At 36.1% G+C, this 26351-nt stretch overlaps 1 protein-coding gene across 3 annotated transcripts in view; it reads left to right on the top strand.

Moving 5' to 3' along the window:
- The window catches only part of CADPS2 (calcium dependent secretion activator 2), a gene marked incomplete at its 5' end in the record, with an annotated part of 291727 nt that overhangs the window by 111412 nt on the left and 153964 nt on the right, over positions 1-26351 (top strand). For all 3 annotated transcript variants that reach the window (XM_082279935.1, XM_082279934.1, XM_082279933.1), the window contains 3 exons: positions 8007-8087; positions 9636-9872; positions 14036-14157. In XM_082279935.1, the coding sequence (XP_082136061.1) occupies positions 8007-8087; positions 9636-9872; positions 14036-14157 (440 nt within the window). The remainder of the gene's footprint in view (positions 1-8006; positions 8088-9635; positions 9873-14035; positions 14158-26351) is intronic.

Here is a 26351-nt window from a genome sequence, read left to right as displayed (position 1 = left end):
TGTGCAAAGACATTTGTATTACTTTTCCAAGTGTCCTCTTCACAGAGTATCAGTTCAAGTCTGTAGATCAAAATATGCAATAAAGTATTGAAGACTACATTTTAGTTTGGTCTAGAATAAATTTTGAACTGTTAATTTATTTTTAAATTTTCCTCAGTAATGGTATTACTAAGTAGAAGATACATGTTACATGACATTTGGGACATACCATAAAGGCTAAGGTTGTCTGGCAAGGTTAATCAAGTTCACTGTTTTCAAGTTCAAGGTTTTTAACTATTTGCAGTTTCTCTAAAGGGTTAGTAGCAGTCAAGTAGGAAAGAAGATTCATAGGGAAGCAGTCATTGACTGAAGTTGCATTGTACAGCTGCACATCACGGTATTAAATAAACTCTTTCTTGATAGAGATTTCTTCATTAATACATGGTGTGTATTTAATTCTTCAAGTGTCTTATGATTTACAGTATTGGCAATGTACAGTGAAAGTTTGACCTATGCACCTACCCTGAGTGGACTTATGTTAGCCCTTCCCACTGCATACATTGTGATTAGCTTGAATATTTTATGTACTTCTTTTCCTGTTTATTTTCAAGTCTTATTGTAGGTTTTACTTGGGATTTTGGTACTGGAAGTCCCTGAATAAAATGAATCATGAGATACATTTTAACCAGTGCTGAAAACTCAAAACTGCATAGAATTTATTTTCCAAGCTTGAATGTAAGGAAAGGCCATATTAAATTCTCAGCTTTGATTATTTTGGAAACTGCCAAAGTTTCCATCCAATGGTTGATTAAAAAAAAAGTCTATATTTTAAAACTGTATAGTTTTCAGTGTTGTTTTTGGCAAATTTGAATTATTTTTTAATTCATTTAATTAATGTAATCATGACTCTAGACTTTGGGTTGGTTTTAATATTTTTATGATAATCATATTTTACAAATCAGTATATAATAGGGGTAATTAATGAGTACAAGCAATTAGTATAAGTGATATCTAACAAATCAATATTGAAATCAAATAAGCAGGTTCAGGACTTTATAAAAATATTTCAGAGAAGATTCTCAGCATCTGAGATTGTGCATGATTTTTTTGAGCTTTTTTGGTAGCACCAAGCTTGTAAAAAAATTCTGAGTGAGTTCCTATATCTAATGGACACATTGAAGGGACTCAGGCACAGTTGTTGAAAACATAGATTTGGTTAGATTTTTTTTTTTATCCAGCTGAAGCCAGTGTAGAGTATTTGACTGTTGACTGGCCTTGATTTTTACCTACATTATTACTTGTTTTTAAGAATATTGACATACTGCAGAGGGTGATATGCTAATTGCTTTCTCTGTTCATCTAAAGACCTTCCATCCTAATTTCAATATTTATACCATTATAAAGCTGCTGCTTACCCTCCCCCCCCAAAAAAAAAAAAAAAAAATTAGCAGTCAGTAAGACTTCTTACTAAAACTAATTTTAGCAGACGTTTGAGCATTTTGTTGTGGGCACTGCGTTGCCAGAAAACTGAGTGATTGGCTTAGCCAGTTGTCTGAGAGGCAATCTTGTGCTCTACTAGAGCAAAATCAATACAAAAAGCCTGTGAGGCCTGATGGTGCATTGGGAGAACTTGTCTGAACACCTAGTACGGGTTTTGGACTTGTGCAGCTTTTATAAGTCTACTTGCTGCAGACAAATTGAAAGTAGAAATGTTTTCGGTGGTTGCTGAGTTTGTCTTTTGACATAGAATTTGCTGAAAACATGTCTACTGCATTCCACAAGAGAAGTAATTTCAAAAGTAGGTGCCTTTTCTTCCTCTTTATTTTAACTGTTAAGATTTTCTCTCTGACATCATTTCTCTTGCATTTCACTTGATTTTGTGTTGCACATATTCTAAAACATATTTCTACCTTTATTTGCCAAAACTAGTGATTTTTGGGGGGTTTTGTATGTTGACTGGGAAAAGGAATGAATTGGGAAGAGCAGGATTTGAGAAATGAGTGTTTTAAATTTGTGGTTTGCAGAGTTCTGTGGGAAATCCACAGGATTTCACAGTCACAGTCTGGGTCATCTGTCAGCATAGCCATTTGTGTGATACATGATAGGGGCTTTACAGCATGCAGAGAATATGAGAGAGTTTTAAAATATCATTGTATTGATCTCTTTTATGAATCTCAATTAATCCTCTGTATAATCTATAGACAAGGAAGAGAAATATCTTAGAACTAAAGCTAAATGGCACAGCCTTCTCTGAAATAGAGGAGTGATGACATTTCCTTTACTTTTACAGCTGTGTCTTTCTTGCTGGGAAACAGGAGGCAGGAGATTTATCAAAAGGTTCAGCAGTAGCTTAAGAAAGCTCCACACATCCTGCCCTTTAATTAAATCTGGTTTTTACCTTCTCTGTGAAGTGGAAGCAATTTACTTCTATCACACTTTTGTCCTTCAGAAGGAAAGTCCTGTTGAATTCATGTCCAAAAATGATTGTAGTTGAAGACTGGGTTTGGCAGCTCTGTTTTTGGCCTGACTTGAAATTTGTTGATCCTTCCAGTGTCCCGTATTTAGTTACTAGTCTTGGTTCACAAACTTGGGAAACTTCGGGAATCTCCACAGGCTGTTTGTGTTCAGTGCACAGTGGCTCCTTAGCACTGCAGACACCTTTAATCTCTTCCCAGTCTATTCCTTTCAAGAAACTCTCTCTGTCTAAAGATAAGCACAGGAACAGATCCTGCGGGCCTGAGAAGTGCCAGGTCTGTCTAAAGCAAAACTCTTTTTTTTTGAGTCAGAGATAAGAGGAGCAAGGACAATGATCTGAAACCTGCCAGTATTTGCATCTACTACACCCATTACCTGCCTGCTGCTTACTTGATTGATGACCAAAACTGAGCACTAGGACTTCTCTGTCTTCTTCCAGCCTTGCTCCTGGATGCTATTAGTTGCTTCCAGAAAACCATTTTTTCACTATTGTATTATCTCGACAATTTAGTTCCAAGTCCTTTAATCTGTTTGGTTTATGTTGAAAGTTTTTGCCTTGGCTGTCTGGCAGTAGTCAGGGATGGACCCTGCAGGTTACCTCAGAAGGGCATCTGCAAACCTTTCAGCTCAGCAGGGCTCAGACTTGGTTCTGTGTGGCAAAAGGTAGCTATAAAAGAAAAACAAGCATTGCTGTCACACAGAGTGTAAAAAGACTTTGGATTCCGTGTTGCAGAAAGAAGAGCAAGTATTTAGATCTGTGTACCATCATTTTAGTCGTTAAATGTAGAGAAATTTATCATGCTATGGGCATATATATGTTTTTTCATGTTCATGTTACTGGGAATTAGAAAGCTGCAGGGAAGCTAACACAGCATTAATAAAATAGTCGTGTGGAGGAACTATCAGTTTGAGCATTGTGCATGTAAAGAAAAAAACTTGCAGCAGTTCTATGTTCATCTGTATACAAGCTGGTCTCATTTCTTGGGCATAGGGTATCTGACTTAGTTTGTTTGTAGAGTAATGTAGATGTGTGCCAGGGGCTTTAGCGCAGCACCTCCTGGCAGCATTGGTACCTTTGTTGCCTTGAGTTGCACATTAACCAGATTTTTTCCAGTATACAATTTTTCTTTTGGACCAAAATACACTGCTACATTACAGCCTTGTAAATAATTTAAAACCAGAAAAAAAAAACTTCAGTAGGAATCACAAAGTATGCCATCGTTTTCCAACCTGTTGAAATATAGAAAGATTCATTTTTTCAGATGTATTTCTGTTCTGTGTTGTTCAGGCATAACAGTTTGTCAAGCAAGATAGCATGATGTTTCTGAATTGGAATTTTTAACTCTGATAAGTTTACAGTCTTTCTTAAATGAGCAGATAATCTGAGGAGCATTGACTTCATGCAGATTCAAGACCGGGCAGCACAACCTTAAGATGTGTCTGAATGCAGAGTGAGATTTAGCCTCTGGTAGTGGCTGCTTGTAGCTTGACTACTGCAAAGGTGATTTTTCAAAGGTTCATAATGTGACCAGAGTTGAGCTGATTTTCACAGTTGGGATCCTGCTAAATTTCAGATCCTTACTTCAAAGCAAGATATTCCTTGAACTCTGTGACAAGAGGGTCACTACTTTTCCTATTATGGGTAAAGCAGGGTATTGTCTATTGTCTACCCTGGTCTCTTCAGAAGCAAGGGAGTGTTTTGGCTGAAATCATTAAAGCAGAAATTTGGAGTAGAAAACTTCAGTCTGTCTTTCAGAAGTGGACACTTATATAAGCAACTGAAATTTTCTTAATAAAAATTATTGGGCAACTTGCATTTTGAGGATGTTCCCACTCCATCTCCAAAGATGATTGCCCCTTTCAGAGTGAGAAAAAATAAAAGCAACTTCAAGCATTAAGGAGTAAAAACATTTTTAAATTAATAGCTTGATGTCTGATGGTGGTAGGTTTATTTTAGAAAGCTATTTTAATGTAACACCATTGGGGGAAAAAGAGACGATGATCTGTCACTTAAAAAAAATATATGAAGTAACTTTTTATTCACCCAAGTCTAGTCACTCATAAGTACTGATTCTTCTGAAGAAGCTTTAAAAGCTATAATCATCTTTGCAGAAGGAAAACTGTCTTACTCATGCTTTTGCTCAGTTGGGAATCTGAATTAACTAGCCCTCAAAAGAGGAGTCCATGACTGTGCCTAGGTTTTACAAGTTGCCATTGCCATATGTGTGGCATTTAGGGGAAACATTGATTTGTTTGGTCAGGAATTCTAATGTATCTGATGTACTGAAAACAGGTCTCTGGTGTCTGTAGAGTGTTCTGTAGTGAGGTCCCTTGCTGCTAAAATACAAACTGGTTATGTGAGGTTTAAGTGGCACGGGAAGCATCTCTAGTGTTGGTGCCATCACTGAATAGCTATACAATTACTATTGCAGCAAGCTGAAAAGCTTTTTGTTAGATGAAATTTCAATGTACCCTCTTTTTCAATAATCTCTAAGGCTGTAACTTTTAAAAAACATGACTTCATATTTAAGAGTTGGAAGCATTATGTGTGATGCTGATGTAAATGTGAATTATTCCTGAAAGAAAAAGCAAATGAAACCTTTTTTACAAAGCCTCTATTTTAAGTCCTTTCAAATTAGTGGTTTCTTTTAACCAAATTTCAATTGCAATACTGAGAAGAATCTGAGTATCTGTTCTGCACTGTTACATTTATGTTAATTTCTATGCAGTGTCATATGCTTTTCTAGTTTTTATTTAACAGTTTGAAAATTATTTTAATGGTTGTCATAACTCGATATCCACAGATGTCTTGGGTATGGATTTGATCCACAAATAAGGAATTGAGGAAAAGAATACACTTGATGTTAATGATTGTCACTTCTCCCCACTCACATTATGGGTTCTATAAAGTGTCTCCCTATGTAGAAAAGTGGACACAGCTCAAAAATTCCAAGTACCGGTTGTATTTTCAGAATTTTCTCAATCCTTCTGCTGTTTTCACTTCTTATTCAGTTAAAAAATAAACTATGATTGAGTACACATTCATAATCACTAAGTGCATTGCTTGCAAAGTTGTTTTTTCATGATTTTTTTTGAGTTTGGAATAAAAACAGGTAGAATGACCTCTCACAGAATGGGATATCAAGGTTATGGTTTTTCTGATTCATTTTGTGTACTGCAAAAACAATAATATTGGCAGCTTTATTTCTTACTGAGACAGATGTGAATGACCTACCAGTCATTATTGCCTTGGCTCTTTTCTCTAAGTAAAGCAACATTCTTTGCTTTTCACCTCCTCAGCTTCTTCCCGTACTTTACAAAACATCATTACGAACAAACAGCAAACCCATTAGAATGTGTAAGTATTTCAGGAAGAAGACTGAAGTTTTAAAATAAGTAAGTAGGGAAATCACATTTTTAAGTACTCAAGTACAAAGATATGATGGAAAGCAATGCAGAGTTAAGGAAAAAATAGTAAGATTTGCAAAACTAGGTTACATATTCGTTAACTTAAATGGTCATATTTTTTAAATGGAAAAATAGCTAAATATCAGTCTTTAAGTAAAATCTCTTACTTCTTCAAATGAGTTAATGATGGAAGCAGTCATTTAAGTTGTGCCTTGACACAGGAAAAAGCTTAGCTTTGTTCTGTTCTCCCACACCCTCCTTTTTGCAGAAATCAAAATTCAGTAATTGAAATTACCTTCAAGCAGATATTTTTCAAGCAATTACCTGTCATGGGATATATTATTAAAATAAATTTGACCTTCTCTTAGCCAAAAAAAGAAAAACAACATTGTTTTTCATATTTGACAGGCTTTCATACTGAGTAAACAAAACTAATTACAAAAGTATGTGGTTATAGTACAAAGGAAAATAGAAATTAGAAATATTCTTGGTGACAAGTTCAGTATTATTCTTTTAAGAATACTGAAGAATACAAGCCTGGGAATTTATTTGGAATACTGTAATTGTGTTCTGAAAACCTAAAACATTTGCTTTCATGAAGAACAGTCTTGCCATTTATGCTCACAGTCAAGTCGGGAGCAGATTTATTGGCAGGCTTAGTGGGAGAACCCTTCCAGCCTGGAACATGATCCATCTTCTACTCTCTGGTATAAAGTTGAGCCTCTTTTGTTCTCTTTCTTTCTGGTAGCCTGGATCAGTTCCTACAAGGATCTTGTAAGATGCCAGATTGCACAGGTGGCAGATTCCACGTTCTGTTACCACTTCTGTACTAGCATTGAAACACTTTTCATCCTGTTGCTAAATGTGGTCAGATTTGCATAAAGCATATTGCTCTAATTGGCCTGTAAGCACTGGATAATGCATTTTTAATTGTTCTGGTTTTTTTTTTTTAATTGGAATGGCTAATTTTCATGAGTGCTTTGGCTAAAGAGGTATTGGATTTAACTGAGGAGCATTGTAAAGGAGGTGGTGTTATGTATTTGGCCCAATGCACTAACTAGCAGTCTCAGTGAAAAAACACTGAAAAATCCTTAGTTTAATGCAGTGAATTATTTGTCAAATTAACTGTGTGTTCATTAGCTGGAGATCTCATTTAATTAAAGAACCAGTTTTTGCCAGTTTGCACCCCTAATCATTTTAAGATTTATTTTAGTCAAGAGTGATTCAGGTGTCCTTAAACCTTAGCTATACACTAAATGCACTAGAGTCGTTTCAACATGTCACATCATGTCTGTGTTTAGCCCTAGGGACAGAGAGCCCTCCATAGCAACTCTGTCCTTCTTTGGCAATTATTCAGGTAGGATGGCAAGGTGTGACTGATCTTTTCCAGATGTATCACTCTTTTTTCTTCTTAACCAGCTGTGGAGGTCCATGCACTGAGGTGAAGTCCCACCTCACCCCCCCTCCCCTCCACTGCCCTTAAAAAGTAAACAAGTGAAAAATGAGTTGGGGAGTCTCATTTCTGTTGAGACCCAGCTGTTCCGTTGAGGTGAAGAGAGGTGTCTTTCCCCTTTACCTCCCTGACAGAAGTTAGACATTTAGTCCTGACTTCTGTAGGTGTGAAAATATTGGAAGTTCAAAAATTGGATTTGCCCTGATGTGAGCAGTTGGGCAATACTGGGAGAAAAGAACTTTGCAAGTGAAATAATACCATTCTTAGAAGGCACAGTCACACAGTTTTCTTTCCCTATACCTATATATGCCTATACAGGAACTCAGGGCACCAAAGAGTAAATTTCCTTGCAAACATTTTCTAAGCCAGTCTGTCATTCCAGTTTTCTGCTTCATGAAGAAATTATTTTAGCTGCTATTTTTATAGAGAAATAATACCTCATCTATGTAGCCTGAGCATTATGACTGCAAGGGAGCACTGGTTACCCTTCAGAAACCCTGAGTGCTGTGACTAACTGGTGGCCATTATATTTCTTTCATCTTGGTAAGCCTCAAAGCTGTGTATTTGCTTAGTGTTTCACTGATTTTAGGATGAAAATTCGTTTCTCTTGTTTTTTAGCTACATTGCTTGCTATAAAGTTAAAATATAGTGCGTTTCTCACAGATGGATTTATTTTTGTTCTCTATCCAAGTTGGATAATGGAGATGAGCAAGCAGCCCAGATAAGACGTGAACTAGATGGACGACTACAACTGGCAGAACAAATGGCAAGGGTATGTGTTTGCTTTCTTGTACCAAAAACATATCTTTATCTGAGATTGAGTGGGTTGATCCATAATGTGTGTTTCCTGTTTCTGATTCTAAAATTAAGGAGAAGATTGTTTGAGAACAGTCTGGCAGGTTCTTTCTGCTCTGAAGAATGTCTGTCAACTGGGGCAGGGAGAAAGCAAAACCTGGTTTTGAAAAGTCATATGCTGTGTGATCCTACATTTCCGTCAACAGCAAGTCCAATTTTCCTCATTTTTCACATTGGATGGAAAAAGCATCTTAACAAGAGGAAAGATCTTTTAACACACAACAACAGTCTGTTTTATTTGTCTTCTGTGTCGGCATGTTATTATTTGAACGAACCTCACAGGATATAGTTGGTACCGTTTGAAAAGCACTAAGGGTTTGGGGTTTTTTGTTAGGCAACCTTGAACCTTGGCCTGCATTTTTTAGTCTCTAACTATAAATTGTTTTTATTTGTAGGGTTTTTTTTTAAATGTAATTTACTGGCTCTGTCATGCTGTGATGAGCCAGTCCACAACTCTTGCTGCAGGAATTTTTGGTCACAGTCAGCTTGCTTGGTCTTTATTACTGAAACAAAATCAACTGTAAAGGATATAAAACATCTTATGATAGGCCTTATAACACATAATGATAAAAATTGTCTGGTTTAGGAGCAAGGTGCCTGTCTTTGCAGACAATACATTGGGAGTGGTGTTTGTTTTTCATTTATATGTAAAACATGTATTTTAGCATAATTTGCATTTTTGTTTAATCTTGAATGACACTCTCCCAAGCATCCAGTATTCAATATTTGGAGAAACTGTGCATAAAATTGACTCTGTATGTGTTCATATATGCACTATACATCTACATATGTTTCTTTTATGTGTTTATTGTTAAAACACTATATTTAAATAATATTGTCTAGCTTCTACAGAGGAAAAAAATTGATTTTTATGCTATCTCTAATGTTTAAGAGAGAGATTACTATTTAAAATAAACCAGTGCATAGTAATTAAACATTACTTTCAAAAGGAATGACCCATTTTTAAAAATAAAGCTAAACAATGATAGCAATTTCTTGTTATGATTGTAGTTTATTAGCTTCATACTAGAAGCATGACTTTTTTTTGGTAACATGGGAAATAGAAGAAGTAACAAAACTATTAGTGGACAGGTCATTTTATAAATGTCAGTTTATAAAATATTGAAGGTAGCATTAAAGGTATATTATTAGTTACTATGCTTAAAACACCTGTAATTGGAAATACTTAATGTGTGGATCTTCAGCTTGGGTTTATGGTTAAATGATTTAGGGAGGTGTGCAAGGTTCCATTTGTACTTTATTTCTTCTTTTCAAAATTAACTGCATTTATGGGTGAGGATTAGCCTTTCCATTACTGTTTTGAAGACATAAAAATAGATAGACACTGAAATTATGACTTATTTATGTTTATTGTCCCTTAACTGAAACCAAGTTGGTAAATTAACATGACATATAATGTGGGAAGTTTTTTTTCCTCCCTAACTTTTAAAATATATTTTCCAAGGAAAGAAAATTCCCAAAATTTGTAGCAAGGGAAATGGAGAACATGTACATAGAAGAGTTGCGGTCTTCGGTGAATTTGCTGATGGCAAATTTGGAAAGTCTGCCAGTGTCTAAAGGTGGGCCAGAATTCAAACTGCAGAAGCTAAAGCGATCACAGAATTCTGCATTCTTGGACATAGGAGATGAAAATGAAGTTCAGCTGTCAAAGTCTGATGTGGTTCTCTCCTTCACATTAGAGGTAATCACAGATTTCACGTGTTGATGGTTTAAATTGATAGAATATCTGTATTGATATTTTTTTGTTATTAGTCCTTTCTTAGTAATTTTAAAATGTTATGGTAAAGAAGTAAATTATGCTTTGTATCTTTGGTAATTAGGATTTAGAATACAGCTGTACAGCGCATTTTCCTCTTGCTGCAGTAGTTGCATTTGGGCCAACACAGCAGTGTGGGAAGTTGAATCCCCCACACAAATGTAACTTTAAATGAATTCCAGTTCATTATATAGCTAAATATAATTTTAATTGTAATAATGAAACACTGTTGTTATCAGGAATGCATTTGTAGAATTTTATAAACAATTAACATTTTCTCACTGGAAGCATTTAGAGAAAACACAGTGATTTTTCTTTACTGATGATCATAGCAGTTTTTTATAAATTTCTGCATTTTCCTCAAGAAGCTATCTTGTGTTTCTGGGATTATGCAGGAAGTCTGGCCTGTAGGGATGCAGTCCTAATCCATACAGAGGTCAACTGATTTCATAAGGAAGCCAAAAATACATTTGTTTTTTTAAACAATTCTGATGACAATACAGAATCATAGAATGGTTTGGGTTGGAAGGGACCTTAAAGATCATCTGGTTCCAGCCCCCCTGCCATGGTCACCTTCCATTAGACATGATTGGTTAAAGCCCCATCCAGCCTTGCCTTGAAGACTTCCAGCATCATAACTCAGGTCCAGTTCTACAAGTGTGGATACCAAGAAATGCTTATTTCTCTTTCAATAATAATAGAATCAAAACATTATCACAGTGTGCATTGTGTATTTGTTGGTCAGAAGGTGCCACACTTGTGTAATGCACTTGAAGTGGCTTTAGCTCATTTAAGACAGCAGATAATGTTACACAATAAATATCTCAGTTGTTCAAGAGTTTAAAATAAATAAAAATTGCATATCTTTTGAACATTTTTTTTTCTGAAGTGAAACGAGCATCAGGTTTTTTATGTGTTGAAAAGTCAGATAATTTTTTCCCATGTCATCATTAAAGATGTATAATTAAAAACATCAAATATGGACAATGAAAAAGTTTCAATTCTTTGTCTAACAGAGAAATCCTACTATATGCAATTTTAATATTGCTAACTAATTATGTAAAAGCCCAGCATCAGCTTTCAAAGAGTAGTAAGATCCATCATTCTGTATGCCAAAAATTATTAGTTCATCAAGCATGTAAAACTGGAGTGCAGGCCTTAGCATTGAAGTACATGAAATGATTTATAACTCCTGTGCTGAATCCTGTGTCGTGTCTGCCTCAAGGGGAATACCAAGCTTGGAATGGCCCATAAATAGCATTTACAAGAGGAGTTCTGAAGAATCTAAAAAGTACCGTAAAAATTTTGGCAATAATATTTCTGGTCTTCAAGAGAGTGTGCTTGGTGATAGATGTAAGAGGAAGAAAAGGCTTCTCTGTCCCTCTAGAGAGAACTATTGCACACTAGAAATGATGTGATATTTAGAGGAAAAGCACAGTAAAAGTTTGAAACAATTATGAAAAGAGAAATTATGGGAGATACAATTTCTGGTAAATTCATAGCAGTTTTGCTTTGTTTATAGCCCCTCTGCTCTTCCACCAGAAATGCAAACTATTAGGTCAGGTGAACTAAGTTTTTTTTTCTTTTTCGCCATCAGCAATAAAGAGATTTACTGCAAGATAAGTAATCTACAGTTCATCCTGTGCAAGGCAAGAATTAAAGTATTACTCTACATGTGATAGTTCTTAGTAGGGCAGATTTTCATTTTAAACATGGTAGTAACTACATAAGGTGACTCTTGTCATACAGTACGTGCATATTTTGCTCTTGGGAAGCAAAATCTCAGAAGATGTAAGGGCAAAAGGAAACAGGAGAAATGATATTAAGGAAGACTGAGATATGGAAGATGTGGTCTTTTTCTATGCAAATGGCCAACTAAGAAATGCTGTTGCATTTCCTTGAAGACAGAGTACTTCCTTTTTTGAAAATATGAGGTCAAATGTACACAATCTCACATTTTTTGAATAACACGTAAACATATATGTCACATCTTGTGTGGGGACTCAGTTGTAGGGTAACCACCAAAATCCCCATTTAGGGCTGCTGAACTGGCACATGAATGAATAGGAAATCTACATCATGTAGGACAGAGTGGAAGAACCCCAAAATTTCTGGATGGAGGTAAAGTGGCCAGAATTCTTGCTGTCACTGCACATTATTATTATAAACAGTAAAACTTGCTAGTAATATTAAGTGTTCTAGTGGAAGTGGACCTTGCTGGCTAAGGTCAGAGACATCCCTGAACATCACTGCAAGCAGCAGCCACTGTTTTTATAAGTTAGATGTTTCCTTAAATATCCTGTTTGTAGCAATCTAGAAAAAAAATCAAAACCATAGTAGTAGGAGAAGACTTATTCATACTCTTCAGCTGTTAGACAGTTTCAAAAATAGACAAGCATTTAAGAAGCTGTTTATCAGCTAATGAGCTAGTACATCCACTAGTGACAGTTTCTTTGGAAAGAATGAAATGCAGCTTTTTTCCATTGCTGGAATCCAGAATTGCTACCAAAGAAAAATGTACTGTGCAATTAAGTTAGAAACTCAGGAAAAGCGGCATCAACCTAAAAATGAATAAACAATAAGTCAGTATTCAGCAAGGTCATACATTTTGTATGTGGAAAGACCATGTAGGTGGTATTACCTAGAAGGATCTTTAGTGTTGTCTCTCAGCGATCTAACTACTTGAATTCCTGGACAACAATAGATGGAAAAGAGGGATAACTTGATCATTCTCCCTGAAATGCTGTTATTATTTATAAAGCATAATAGGCAGTGTTGATAATTTATGGGTAATATAAAAATGGTATAAATGATCAGTGGCTGTCATCTCACTGTAATATTTACAAACCAGCAATTTTGCAAAACCTTCAACTATTACTGAGGTTCTAGAAGTTTTAAAGTACAAAGGATTTTACAGCTGGGGGTGAAGTCTGGTTAAATTTACTTGAATTGGAGCAAAGTGTCACATGTGCAAAGAAGTTTAATGGCAACATATTTTAGTAGTTGCTTGCTGACCTAAGAAACCAATAGCCTCTAATGAGACCAAAAGTAGTCATTACTTCTGGCACTTTTAAACAAATTAAACAAATATTGGTTTACATGTAAGGTTCAGTTGAGGACAGCATCTCTTTCTGATGGAGTACATTTTTCCCAGTTTCTTTGCATGGGCCCAAATGGAACTGGCAAGAAAAGCAGCTTTTCCAAAGAAAGCAGGGGAACCTGACTGTCTTCTCAAGTCTTCTAAATTAGAAACATCTGAAATGCAAAAATTCCAGTAAGTTCACACTGTGACAAGATTTATAAAAGGCAGAGAGCATTTAAAGTAGAGCTGCATTTGGCTTTTCTGAGCTAATGCAGAGTAGTCTAGAGGAGGTGAAAATCTATAGGATCTGCCAAGCTCGTAATTTCCCCGGTGAGGAAAACTTTCAGGCCACAGCTGGTAGCGGTGGCTTTTTCTTTTTCTCTTCTCCCCCTTCCCCATATGCATACTGAACCTGACTGCAAGTACTGCACTGGGAGAAGGAAAAGATGTGCATAGTGAGGTCAAAAATTACAGGAGCTGATACCAGGGCTCTGACCTGCCTCTTGCTCAGCACAACAAAAAATCCCTTCTGAGGTTCAAGGGTTGCAACCTCCAGAGACACAGCACCATAATTTACCTTTCTAGATATGGTCAGTGTACTTACTTGTTTACATTCAGACTTAGTAACCTATTTCTTCTATAAATATTCACTTAGATAACTGATTAAAATATACGTTTTCTCATGTATAAAGATTTAGAATTATATTCAGACATTAGCCTCAAATTCTACTATTGGCATTTAAATTATGATTGGAGTGAGTTTTTGGTCACTGTCCAAGTGAAAACAAAGCAAAAATTTCAATTCCTTCCAGATGTTGTTGAAAGTGGAAAAAGAAGATAAATTCAAAACTCTCCTCTGTCTGTTAAGATTTGAGTGAGTGCACTTTGGGACTTTGGGGATTTTTCCTTTTCTTTTCTATTTTTTTACCTTCATGGAACTTAGTACTGCAGTAACTGTGCTGTGTAATTTTTTCTGAAGGATAAACTATTTGCTTCTTTTCCTCAGATTGTTATAATGGAGGTACAAGGTTTAAAATCAGTTGCTCCCAATCGGATTGTCTACTGCACCATGGAAGTGGAAGGGGGCGAGAAGCTTCAGACGGACCAAGCAGAAGCTTCCAGGCCACAGTAAGCCACTCTTCTCTTGCTGCATCAGTATCTCTTTTCTGTCATGGGAGAACTTGTCTGATTTTCCTTACAATTTTTACAATTAGCTTAGTGCTAGGTTGTGTGAATTTTTTCCTAAGTAGTTATCTTGAATTCTCTCTGAAAAGTTAAAATACAAATAATAGTTATTTAGGGTAAAGTAAGTACAAAGTGTGGATGCTGTCCAAATGAAAGCCATTGAATATATGGGTGAGGAAAAGAACTAGAGACTGCATTCTCCAAAAATACAAACCTCTTGATAGATGTTAGCCTGAGGTGATTTTATGTATTCTAGGTTAATGTGCAGGTGGCCTTGTGGAGTGCAACTTGTACAACCGAAGGGAAATCAATACTCAGTAATCAGTCTTGACAAAGCTTGATCACCTGCTGAGCCTATTTCATTTTAAATTATAGGATCCACTTCTTTCAATTAATTTTTGATGGGGCAGTTAGCAAACTGACTTGGAGGGGGATAACATCATGCCGTCTGTAGTTGAACCAGTTAGTGTAGCCGAGAGTAAGAAATTAAATTGGTTGATTTGTTTGACCTACACGCTGTCTTCAGACACTTTTCACTCTGTTAAAATGTCATTTGGAATCTTTTGTAGATAACTTTCCAGACAGAATGTTGGGGTTTTACGGGCACCACAGTGTGCCTTGTGAAAGACAATTTGAAAGTTACTGTTGTTACAGTATCTCATAAAATATCTTCTATGGAATTGGGATGGTAGTTTCTCTTCCATTTGGACCACAAAGACTGAATTTTTTTAGGCAAAATTAGAAGCACAATTTTATCTGTCTCTTCTATGGTTGGGAGTAGAAGGAGATATAATTTGGTGGACTTCCTTCTAGCTGCAGCAAATTTCCTTGGCAAGTAAGCCAGGAGCAGATTCCAACAGCTTTGCAGAACACTTAAGTATGTGGGACAAGATGTGAAATTCATTTGTCATGGTCCCTGGCTGTGTTCCTTCTCCAGGGTATGGGAATGCTTATTCCCATTTCCATGTACTACGTGAGGGCCTTCTAAAAGGAACAACAATGCAAAAGACACCCAGATTTACACATTGAAGCAAGGTCGTAAATGGGTATTCAACATCATCTGCTTATTTTTTGACCTTTTGGGATGTTTTCTGGTGGCTCAGGGTGCCCTGAGACCCACAAGGCTTATTCATGGAGGGCACATCTCCAAACTGTCTTCTGTCTTCAAACTCAGAGTTGCTCTCATATTGTTCCCTGCAACATGTGCCTACAGCCTTTGCCTGCTGACACAGCCAAGGTTTTTGTTTCTTCTGATGGTGTATTGCTCTTTTTCCTCACCCTTGAACTTGTTAGGGTCTGTTTTAAACACTTGGTTAACCTCTGATATCACTGGTGTGAGTATTTAAATTACCTAGAATGCACAAGTTTTTGAATTTTGGGCATGTTTATCTTCCTTTCAGAGAACAGTCTGTGGATGTTAAGGGTTTTGTTTTCCCTAGCTATTTCCAGATACGGTGAACAAAACATGAGAGGGATGGTTCACGATCAGTTCATGGCTTGCTTACTTACTTCATACTGCAGGTTAAGGTTGTAGAATCAATCAGAAGTGTATAGATGCATCAAGTAAAAGTTACAGATTAATTGATTTTCCTACTTGTAAAAGTAGAAGCTTTGGGAAAGGGAAGTTCCAGGAAAGATGGAGTCAATACAAGAACAACTGAAATGTTTCTAGGAAAAGGTGTAATGTTGGGACCTGCTCCAAGCTTGTAAACTGATTTCATGAACTTCAGGCTCAAAAGGTATGAGTTGATTGAATATGATAGATTATGGGATATTCCATCTAAGTGATGTTGCACAAACTTATATGGATTTGTTTGGAAAAAATTATGCATCTTTAGAAGGTGGATTTTTGAGAGGTGCCCTGAACTGTACTCTGGAGGCACAGGAATGGGAGTTACTGGTGCTGTTGACCTGCTGTCCTGTAAAACAGTGTAACTTAAAGGGGCAAGGATTTCAGTGCTCTGAAAAGTATCTAGTTCTTGTGCTCCTCTGAGTGGTACTGTTTTCCATTTCTGGCAAGAGTGATTAGGAGACATTGGCATGCAGTATGATTATGAGCATTTAGAGACACAGCTCTTGAGCACAGATAGAGATGTCATTTGAGGCAATGGGGAGGATATTAAATTAGACAAGCATGAAATTAGCAAATTACGAGCAAACAGTAAGAAGATGGAGAAAGCTGCCTATGGAATGGGACATGCTTTCTTCCATGGTTTAGTTTTTCTGTTAGAGGCAAACCAGGTTTTCTTGGCAGTAGCGATATTGCTTTTATTGATTAGTGGCAGAGGCAACTAAGTGGGCTTAGCAGAGTTTAATCAGAAATTAAGCTGGTGGAAGATCACTGGTGGGCAAGCACAGCCAGACCATCTCTTTTCTGATACAGAAAAAACAGCTGTCAGATGCCCGGGGCTACTGCCTGCCTGCTTTGCCTGCTGCTGGAGCTGTCTTCTTACTTGCATAATTTTTAGTGCTGTCTTTCTGATACGACGGAAAAGTATCAGTGAGGCTGGAGGAGATCATAACTTCAGATTTTATGTAGGATGTGCAGCTAGAAAAGGGTACCAAAGCTCACATACTAAGCATAGAATGAGACAGTGATGAAAAGTGAATGATTACCACCAGCCTGCTGTGGGAGACTGCTGTCAGGAGCTCCAAATCATGTGCTTGTCACACACATTTTTCTGTAGTCAGTTTATAATTTTGAACTGGTAGCTACATTTGTGAAAAAAAGCAGTATAAAGAGTTATTTATGCCTATTTTTTTCATCTGTGAAGCATCAGTGTATGCAGTGCAATGCTAGTACTCAGAAAATTCAAAAGCTTTGACAGGGAAAAGGAGAAAATGAGATACTCAGATGAATGTTTCAAAATGCCACTGCAAGCCAGTGTGATCTTAGAGGAGAGATTAATGGAAACATGAGCCAAGTGAACACTTAATTCACAATTTAACCACTATTCCAAAATGCTGAATATTTTCTCAGTTATTTTTATAAATGTATGGAAGTATTCCTCTAAATCCCTGAGTGCCACCATAAGAGTAATAAGAAAATTAGAAGCAATATTCTTTCTTAAAGGGAAGATGCCTGATTCAAGTCTCTGGAAGGAGAGCACAGTTTTGATCAGTAATAAATATTTTCTGGTTTGTTAATGCATTTAACCCCTGCTTTCTCTCTTGTTGAATAATAACTTTGTGAGTTTATGTTTAAGTGCTTCATTCTCTTCTTTAGCAAGCTAAATGAAGTACTGCTTATATGTATCTTACTGAGTAACTAATGATCATTCTAAAATGCAAATGCTATGGAATAATGCAGTTTTACTGAGCTTATGTCTTGGACAGAACAGATCAGTTACACAGCTTCACACTCAAACCCTATAAAATTTTTATAACTGCCTGTGAAGTATTTCTCCATTCCTTCCAACTGTTTCCTGCCTTTTAGCCATGCTGAAAATCCCTCCAACATAGCCTGTGACCTTTTCTACCAGAGATCAGTAAGCAGAGCCCTCAGAGGGCCCTTTTAGTTGTGTGAAGCTTTTCATAACTTTGTTGCCGTGATGCCACAGGGGGTCATCTGCAAAAATCCAGTGCTAATTTCATTTTTCAAATGTTACTGAAGTGGCCTTGTTTTTAGTCTTGTGAAGCCTAGCATCCACAATTTTTTCTTACTGATTTTTATTCATTCTGAATATTAAATAATGTGATTTCTTGAAAGTGTCATGTTTTATTTAGGGATGAATAATCATGCCTAAAAATAAAAAATGGGAACATGCTGTCATTTAGTACTACACATGACATTCTCTTGTGACATACAATAGGAAAAGATCATATCTTGATGCTGAGAAAACTTTTAATAGAGACAGGATATTCTTCATGTGAACAAAACAAATAAGATGATCATATTTTACTGCCAGTGATTGCAGAATCCTATTAAAAGGGTTATTATATGTTAGAAGTATGTGAAGAATGCATGATTAAATGTGTCTAGAGGAGGCAGGGAACCTGGGTCAGTGCTGCACAAATGAAGTAAATGCTGCTCACATTATTTTTATGCCATATTCTACCATCATTAATTCCATAAAGTATTTGAAGTATGAGAACTTGTAGATACATTAAGTGAGGCTTGCATAGCAAAACTTCCATAGAGCAGTTTTTAAAAAAAGGAAAAAAAGGGCCTAATTTCTACAATTTAAAACTTTCGTAAATGACATGTTCGCCCATGAAAAAAATAGTAGTTTTTTAATAGGATGTTTTAAGGATGTGGTCTAAGACAGCATTTCTGAAGGGAAAAAGTATGATAACATTTATAATATGACAGTCACGTTCCAAACATCAGAAAGTTTTCTTTCTTCATCTTCATCATAGTTCCTGCAACTGTCTAATCTTTTATTTTTGATTAAGGGAAACAAGGGGATAGTAACACTTAGAGCTGTCACCTAACTTGTGGTTGACAACACAGATGTACAGTGTGTAAGGAAAGCACACCTAATCTTCTTTTCCCATGTGCTGCTGCTCTCTGTCTGATAGATCTGCATAAATGAAGTTTGTTTCATTCAGTAATGCTTTAAATATACTGCTGGTTTTCTGAAGTCATTCCTCATATTGCTTTCCTGTGTAGGAATTCACGTTCTTGCTTTTGCACAAGGGAAAAGGTAGAATGAAAAAGTTGTACCTGCCTCATATTGCTTTGATTCTTAAATAGAAAATGAGAGAATATATACACAGGAAGAAAGGAGGGACAGAAACACAAGTTTTGGCTGATCAGAGAGGCAATAATCAAACTCATCTGTTGCTGGCAAGCTGACTAACTCTCCTTACATTTTGGGGTTTTTTCTGTTCTTTGGGTGCCTTTTTTATTGAAATGAATATATTTACACATGGGAATTTTTATATGGGGATAATGAGACTGTGTTTTCATGGTGCCTGGTTTAACTGTGCTTAGCTTGCTGTTCATATGCTTCCTATTGTATCTTCTGAGGATAAATTCTCTTTAGGATTTAGCTTCTTGATCAGGGTCTTTTACTTTCACCTGTTCTTTTAACTGTTACCTTTGAAAGATTTTTGCTTGCAGCTGGGTGCAGCAAAATCTGGTGTTGATCTCACAGAGGATAACAAAGTAGTTCTTCCTACTTTTGGCACACAGAGTTATTTTCTTTAAGACATAAATACATTTTAGACAACATGTACAAAAACAAGGTTATATGTTAGAGATCCTCTGTGTATTTTTATTAAGATCATTTCACAGGCTAAAGCTTGAGAGACATAATTACGTTGATGTACACAATGCTGAAAACTTGATCAAGATGAGCATGATCCTTTAATAGTATTTTGGAGTTTTAGGGCGACAAGTGGGTATCATGACAGGAAACTAAGTGTGTCTGCTTTCATAAACAAGGCTTGACTGAGTTGTGTAGTGATTGTTGTCATTTTCTCGAAGATTCATCTTTATTTCTCTAAAGGATAAATTCCATCATGGTGTTCGTCTTGTCATATGTCAGTATGTGTTTCTTTTTGGAGCAATTCACAAAACAGGGTGGAAGAAACTATCTTTCAAAAAATTGGGTGCTGTGATTAAATACCATATATGTTGATTATCCAGCTGTTAAGAGGGAAAAAAAGAAATTAACAGTAGGAAATGATCTGATGTTTCCGTGGTTCTGCAAAGAAAATGATGGAGAAGAAAAAGAATATGCATTTATCCCAGCCTATGTTCTGGATTAATGATGGAAGAGTTTCACAGAAGAAATATGAATTCAGCTGAAAATACACTTGATAGTTTTATTCACTTGGTGCCTTGGTGCTATGTTCTGTCATTGATTACTATTTTATATTGTCTAAGAAATTTTTCATCTCTCTTATTGCAGAGAAATACGAATTTCATACCGAGTCTTAATATTAAAAGACATTTGAAACTCCACTGGATAATAACCTGAGCAACCTAACTTTAACTGTTCTTGCTCTGCACAGGGTTTGAACTAGATGACCTCCAGAGGTTCCTTTCAGCCTAAATTTTATGGTGATTCTATGATTAGCTCCCAAAATATTATAAGTCTAAGGGACTTGTGAAAGCCACTACTGTTAGAAGGGAATATTCAGTTTTCAGATAAAGAAGCGTAGCATGGAAGAAATTGGGATGAAAGGAGATAATTAAGGCTGGTTGTATTCCCTGCTCTATTTGGATAGTTAACAATGAACATAATCCTTATGTCACCAAGGCACATGTTAAGGCATAAAATATATATATACCTTATATAATACATATATAGAGAGTATTAACCTTCCTCATCTAGTGGCACCACTGGAAAGAATAGCTGCGTATCTGTCTTCTTTTAAATTGTAGTATTACATTACATGTCTCCTGCAAGACTGAAACCAGTTTTATTTCACTGGAAGTCTTTGGGTTTGAAGATGCATGTCCCACCCATGCCTCTCACTATAACAATCAGAGCTTGGAGGAAGACTGGTTACACACTGCTTAATGCACAAGTTGTATCTGTTTCCATGCTCATTCCCACCTGATCCACAACAAATGCAATATCTTGCAGACATACAGAACACTGTGCTAAAGCATATACAGATGTGTGATCCAGCTTAAAACTGGAAGCCATTTGGCTATGAATAACAGGGTGGAGCCAAAGCTAATTAAATCTTGCTTATAAGCAAAACAGTTTTGATCAGGCTAAGCCTTATTCTTATATAGCTACCTGGCCTCTGGCTGGGTCAAGCTGAAGGCAAAGGCAGCCTGTAAAGTATCTTCTGGAGGGATGTGGTCTGTCTGTCAAATAAAAGGTGGGGTTGAGAAGCATTACCTCAAATTTTACCTCCAATCTCCTCCTGGAATATTTTTGTAGAGTGAATTTGAAATTTGTGTTTCAGAGTGGTTTGCACCTGTCTTATCTTTGAGAGGCTTAATTATTGTTTGTGGGCAATAGTTGGCATGAAAAAAATTCCTTTGGATTCTTCTTAAATTTTGATATGACCTAAATGCCCTATTTTGCATTTTAAAAGTACCCTATTCTTTTATCTTGGTTTGAAGAGACCTTTCAAAGATTTGCTTATTATATGTCTTGTAAGCAATATGACACAGGTACATTCAAATTAATTGCTAAAAATTTTACTAGATATAGTGTTTGAATTGGAACAAATTTTACAGCCTAATTTAATTTAGGGTTGTTTTTTGGGTAAAGAGAAATCTTGAAAAAAAGGATTTGAAAGAAAGAAGTTTCTGCTTTTGAGTCCTTTTCAGGCTAAGGATACTTTATACAACCCAAGGGCTCATGACATTCAGAAAGCTGTTTTTCACCCCACTATGGGCACTCTTCTTTGCTGTCACTTTGTTAGCATGTGCATTGATCCTCAGAAGTGTCAAGAGGTCCAGTACTTTCAGAATACAGAATAGTCCACTGAACAGATGAAGAAATTATATTTAGAGATCCTGAAATTTCTTAATAACTACACATCATTTAAGGTGTGAGTCTGCAGGTTAGTGTGCCTATTTGAAAGCAATACCAGCAGGTTGAGAGTAGGAGGACAGCAAAAACAAAGGCAGGGTAGTGTGGAAAGCTGATAAGAGCAGTAGGACTCAGAGCAGTAAAAGGAGTTTCAGAATAAAACACACCTACTGGTCGTATGCCGGCTACAATACTGATGTTTTCTGATTTGATTCCTGGCTCTTCCCTGATGGACCCTGCGGGCTCAGATAGGTCAGTGGTTTGTGATTAATTTTCCCCCATCTTTAGACTGACATGACAGCATATACCTGCTTATTCAAAGTACAATGAGTTTATCAATGTTTGTACAAGGTTTTTGAAGGTTTAAAGTGTCACAGAAATACAAAGTATCATGAAGAAGTAGGGGTTACAACTTTTAACAGTGTTGTGATGGATTCATAATTATCTTTTTCAAGGAAAAAGTGAAATAAATATGCATATAGGAATTTCGAGAGCATAAATAAGCATGTCTTGCCTTTGTGTCCATCACCAGTCTCTAGGTGGGTTTGAACCTTGGAGGTAATGCCTCTCATGAATTGTTCACTTAATATGTATCAGTGGTTGCCATCACCTGGTAGTGTCAGTCTAGATACATACCCATGAAAATTTTCACCCTGGCTTGTCTTGGTTGCCTGTATTGAAAGTGAGATGTGAAAGCAAGACTAATAATTTATTCATACTGTTTTATGTTTGTAATGACATTACTTGTCATAATAGCATTCTGTACTGTTAGAGTGCACTTTTCTCCTTTTCAGTGTAGGAAGCCTAAATGAGTGTTTTTACTTAGTTGCTTATTACGCACTGAACCCCTCTTCTGGTTTGCCTTTCTGGTTTCTATGAGATACCTTTTTGTTTTAAAGGAAAACTGCTCACAGTTTTGTTGTGGTTTTTTTACAAGTAATTTTTTTCATGTATTAATAATTTTTTATGCTTAAAAATAAATACATGGTTGTCTGTAGATCATTGTTACCTCTGAGATAAATAGTAATTTTGAGCTCTGTTAATTCCTTTATTTAAAACAGTTGTTATTTTACCAAAAGCAAATCCTGAAAAAATGTGCATATTATCAGATTATTCTTTTCCTGTCATATTAGTCTAGTTGTATAAAGGAGCTTTACAATATAGCATATCAATCAAAACACTGTATCCTTGCTGTTGCCGAAGTAAGGATACAATTTGGAGCTTTCTGTTCCTTGAGAAAAAAGTTCCAAGAAGGGATTCCTGTTGTTCTGTAACAGTCACCCTAAACCCCCTTAATTTTGCTGCAGAATCCACAGAAAAAGAAAAAATTACCCAAACCTTTTTTTTTTTTTTTTTTTTTGAGTGACTATGCTAGATAGTGACTCAACAATGAGTTCAGAAATTAAATAATGGTCTGCTTAGTGTGTGCAGCTACAGGTGCTGAACACAAATTTCCTGTAAGGGAAGTGCTGAAGAGATGGTTTGTTAGTCTGCATTTCAAACCATTAGTGTGCCAGCTCAAAAGTTCCCATATAGACAGAAGTAAATGATAAATGGTAAAACACAATAGTGTAGACTTGGCTTAGGTGGACTCAAAGGTGACCTTTAAAGGTAATTGCATGACTTTTCCATGCATATACCAAGACTTACCTTTTTTCTCTACTTTCCCTTCCTCCTGTCACTCATCTCTGTAGAACAAATTATTTTTCTCCTATCTATATTTTGTAGCTTTAGGAATGTTTTGATGGGAATCTCAGGGTTAAAACCATTACTGTTGTCATGCTCTTTCAATAGCTGACAGCCCATTAGATAGTAGCTAAATAGGGAAAGTATTTATGCAAAGTATCAGTGTTTCTTTGATAGGGATTGTGAAACAATGCATTTGTAATTCTCAAGATTTGCACATAAAATGGTGGAATCACAGTAACACAGGGAAGAAGAGAGTCAAGAAAGATTAGCTGAGATCAGTGATGAAAGGCCAAGACACAAAACCAACCTCATGGTTCAGTTTGCCTGAGCATGGGACTTGTCTGTGCTTCTACTGTGAAAGGATGTTATGATTTGTTTAGCTTCCTTTATGCTTTGCTTTTCAGTTGCAGTTTAATGTGCTTGCTCTGAGTGAGGAAATTATGCTCTTCATTCTTCCATTAAAATAAATGAGTAATTCTAAAATAGAGAAATAAAAAAATATTTCCCAAGGGAAACATTTACAATGCAAATCCCATTATAAGCATTATAGAAAGGTACAAGCATACAAGCTCTTTCCCTTGTGGTTCTAAACTTTAATTCCAGATCTCACTGATGTACTGGAGAATGCGCACATAAATAAATATATATATATATATATATATGTATGTATAAATAGTGGTTGTAATGTTGCATATAAGGAGTAATCTCTACCCTATCAAATCCTTAGTGCCTTAGTGTTGCATAATAAACTTCTGTTGCATGTGCAGTAACTTGCAACATCCCTTTTCAAAGGAAGAAGCTGCAATGTTCGTATTTTTTGGTACAGTGGTCAAAAGAAAAAATAAACATGCTTTTGGGTTGTATGAGATGTCTGTTAGAGTTAAATCTATGTTTTCTAGTGTAGCATCCTGGTGTCAATCATTAACAAATGGCTGGGTATTTTTGTGCTCCTAAGAGAAAATGAAATGTTTATGATATTTTTCCAAGTATCACTGGGGAAGAACTAGTAGCAATTAGCACCAACTATACTCTCTTCAGGAGTCTCAGTAAAACCACCATAATCAAATAAGTATGGATTTAACTCTATTTTTATTTGGCTGAGTGGAGCCTCCTCATCAAATTATATATTTATTGTCAGATTGGTGTGGGGTGACTTGCACTGCTGGTACAGCACCTGGCTCGTGGTCTCACATTTTCTCTCTCTCTGTATCCGTGCAGTTGGATGTAGTGATATGCAACACTTCATGAATTCCACATTCACACAATCCTTCACTAATAACAGAAGGTTTGTCAGATACGGGTTTGAAGTATTTTAATGCATCAGTGTAGTTGGATGTGTCAGGAGGTGCTGAACCTCCTCTGTCCTTTAGTTTCCTGGCCTTTCATCTCACAACTTGCATTGTGAGTATGGTTTCTACTCTGAGGGTTATAAATACCTGGTTTTCTACAGTTAAAGTTTGTTTCTAAACAAAGTAGACACAGCAGAGTTGCTATCTTGAAATAGTTGAAACACAAAGATATTGCAGAGACCTCAACATTGTATTTCCAGTGCATCTCCAAGATGTGCAAAGATGAAGTGCTGGTAAATCTCTTACTGCGGTGGAGCAGTAAGATGCCTAACAAACTGGCTTGGATGAGTCTTCCTGCTCATTCCAGCTCATGTCCACATCCCTGTTTGGATAGCAAATAAGAAAACTCTTCCAGAAGGCCTCTTAAGATAGTTTAATTAATAGTAAGAAACACGTTGCAGTTATGAAGAAGACTTAAGAATCAAACCCAGAAAGATGGCACCAAGGAAACCAATACACTCTGGTAGTGGTTTCAAAAATGAGGTTTCCTTATTGCTGAGGACAAAAAATGGTGTAAAAATTCTGTAGAGTTAATATTTTATCAGAAATAAAGTATTCCAATAATAAGGGCTAAAATAAAAGTCTAAATCTTTGCTTAGAATAATAAATTTTATTACATTCACTCCCATGATCTCATTAAAAAAGTTTTGACTAACAGATACCATAAGTTAAATGGAACCCGAGAGAAATTTGCTGCTGTTTCCACTGTATGAAATGTGTTCCAAACTGAAGTAGAAAAATAAATTCACTTAGAGGGGTTTTTGTGACACAATGATAAATCTTTAGCTGAAATAAACAGTCACCTTCTTCCTGGAAGTAGGTACTTTTGCAGTGAAGGGAAATAAACTTTGGCAATACATTTTGTTACTAATTACTCTATCAGCCCACATACCTCTGACAGCAGCAGAGAAATATGGTGAAAAGACTGTGGCTTGTGGTTAAAGATGAACAAACATCAAATCACTGCAGTTTCTATAGTAAAGAGAATGAGTAGGTAAAAGCAGAAAACTTATGTAAACAAAGGAAAATTATATGGCAAAATGAGAGCTTGAAGAGGCAAAATTAGGGGTTTTTTTCAGACTTAAATTTGGTAGCTTTAGAGGTGTCCATTATGCTACATGGGCTGCAGTTGACAGTGCTGTGAGGACACTGCAGCAGTTAGTGCTGAAGTTATTGTTACTTTTTCTAGCAAGATTTAAAAAAACAAACAAACAAACAATCATACTATAATGGTAGTTATTTAGCTTAATATAAATATTGCATGGATCCATACTTGTTTTGTCTAAAATTTTGCACTTCCCCTCTGGACACTTTCAGCACCAAAATTTTTCACATTAACAAAAGTCATTGGACCAATACTCAAAAATCAATGGCTCCTCCAAAGGTGTGGAGGTGATTTATTTTTTGTTTCCATTGCTTGCATACGTTTGATAGTTAAAACATATGCTATTACAAATATGAAGCATTGCATTTTTTTTTGTAGTTAAGTTTTACTAAAAATACACTGTTTGTAAATAACAATTTCAGAAGATAGATGAATTAGTTTGCTTGTTCTTCCTTCTCATCCTTCCTTCCATCCTTCCTTCAGGAGCTCCATAGCAAAGCAAGCTTTAAATAAATTATCTGCAATATACTTTGACTCAATATCAAAATG

The sequence above is a fragment of the Coloeus monedula genome (assembly GCF_965178545.1).
Source record: "Coloeus monedula genome assembly, chromosome: 4".
Taxonomy (NCBI): domain Eukaryota; kingdom Metazoa; phylum Chordata; class Aves; order Passeriformes; family Corvidae; genus Coloeus; species Coloeus monedula.
Note: the sequence above shows the minus strand (reverse complement) of the source record. Positions and strands in the feature narration are given on the sequence as shown.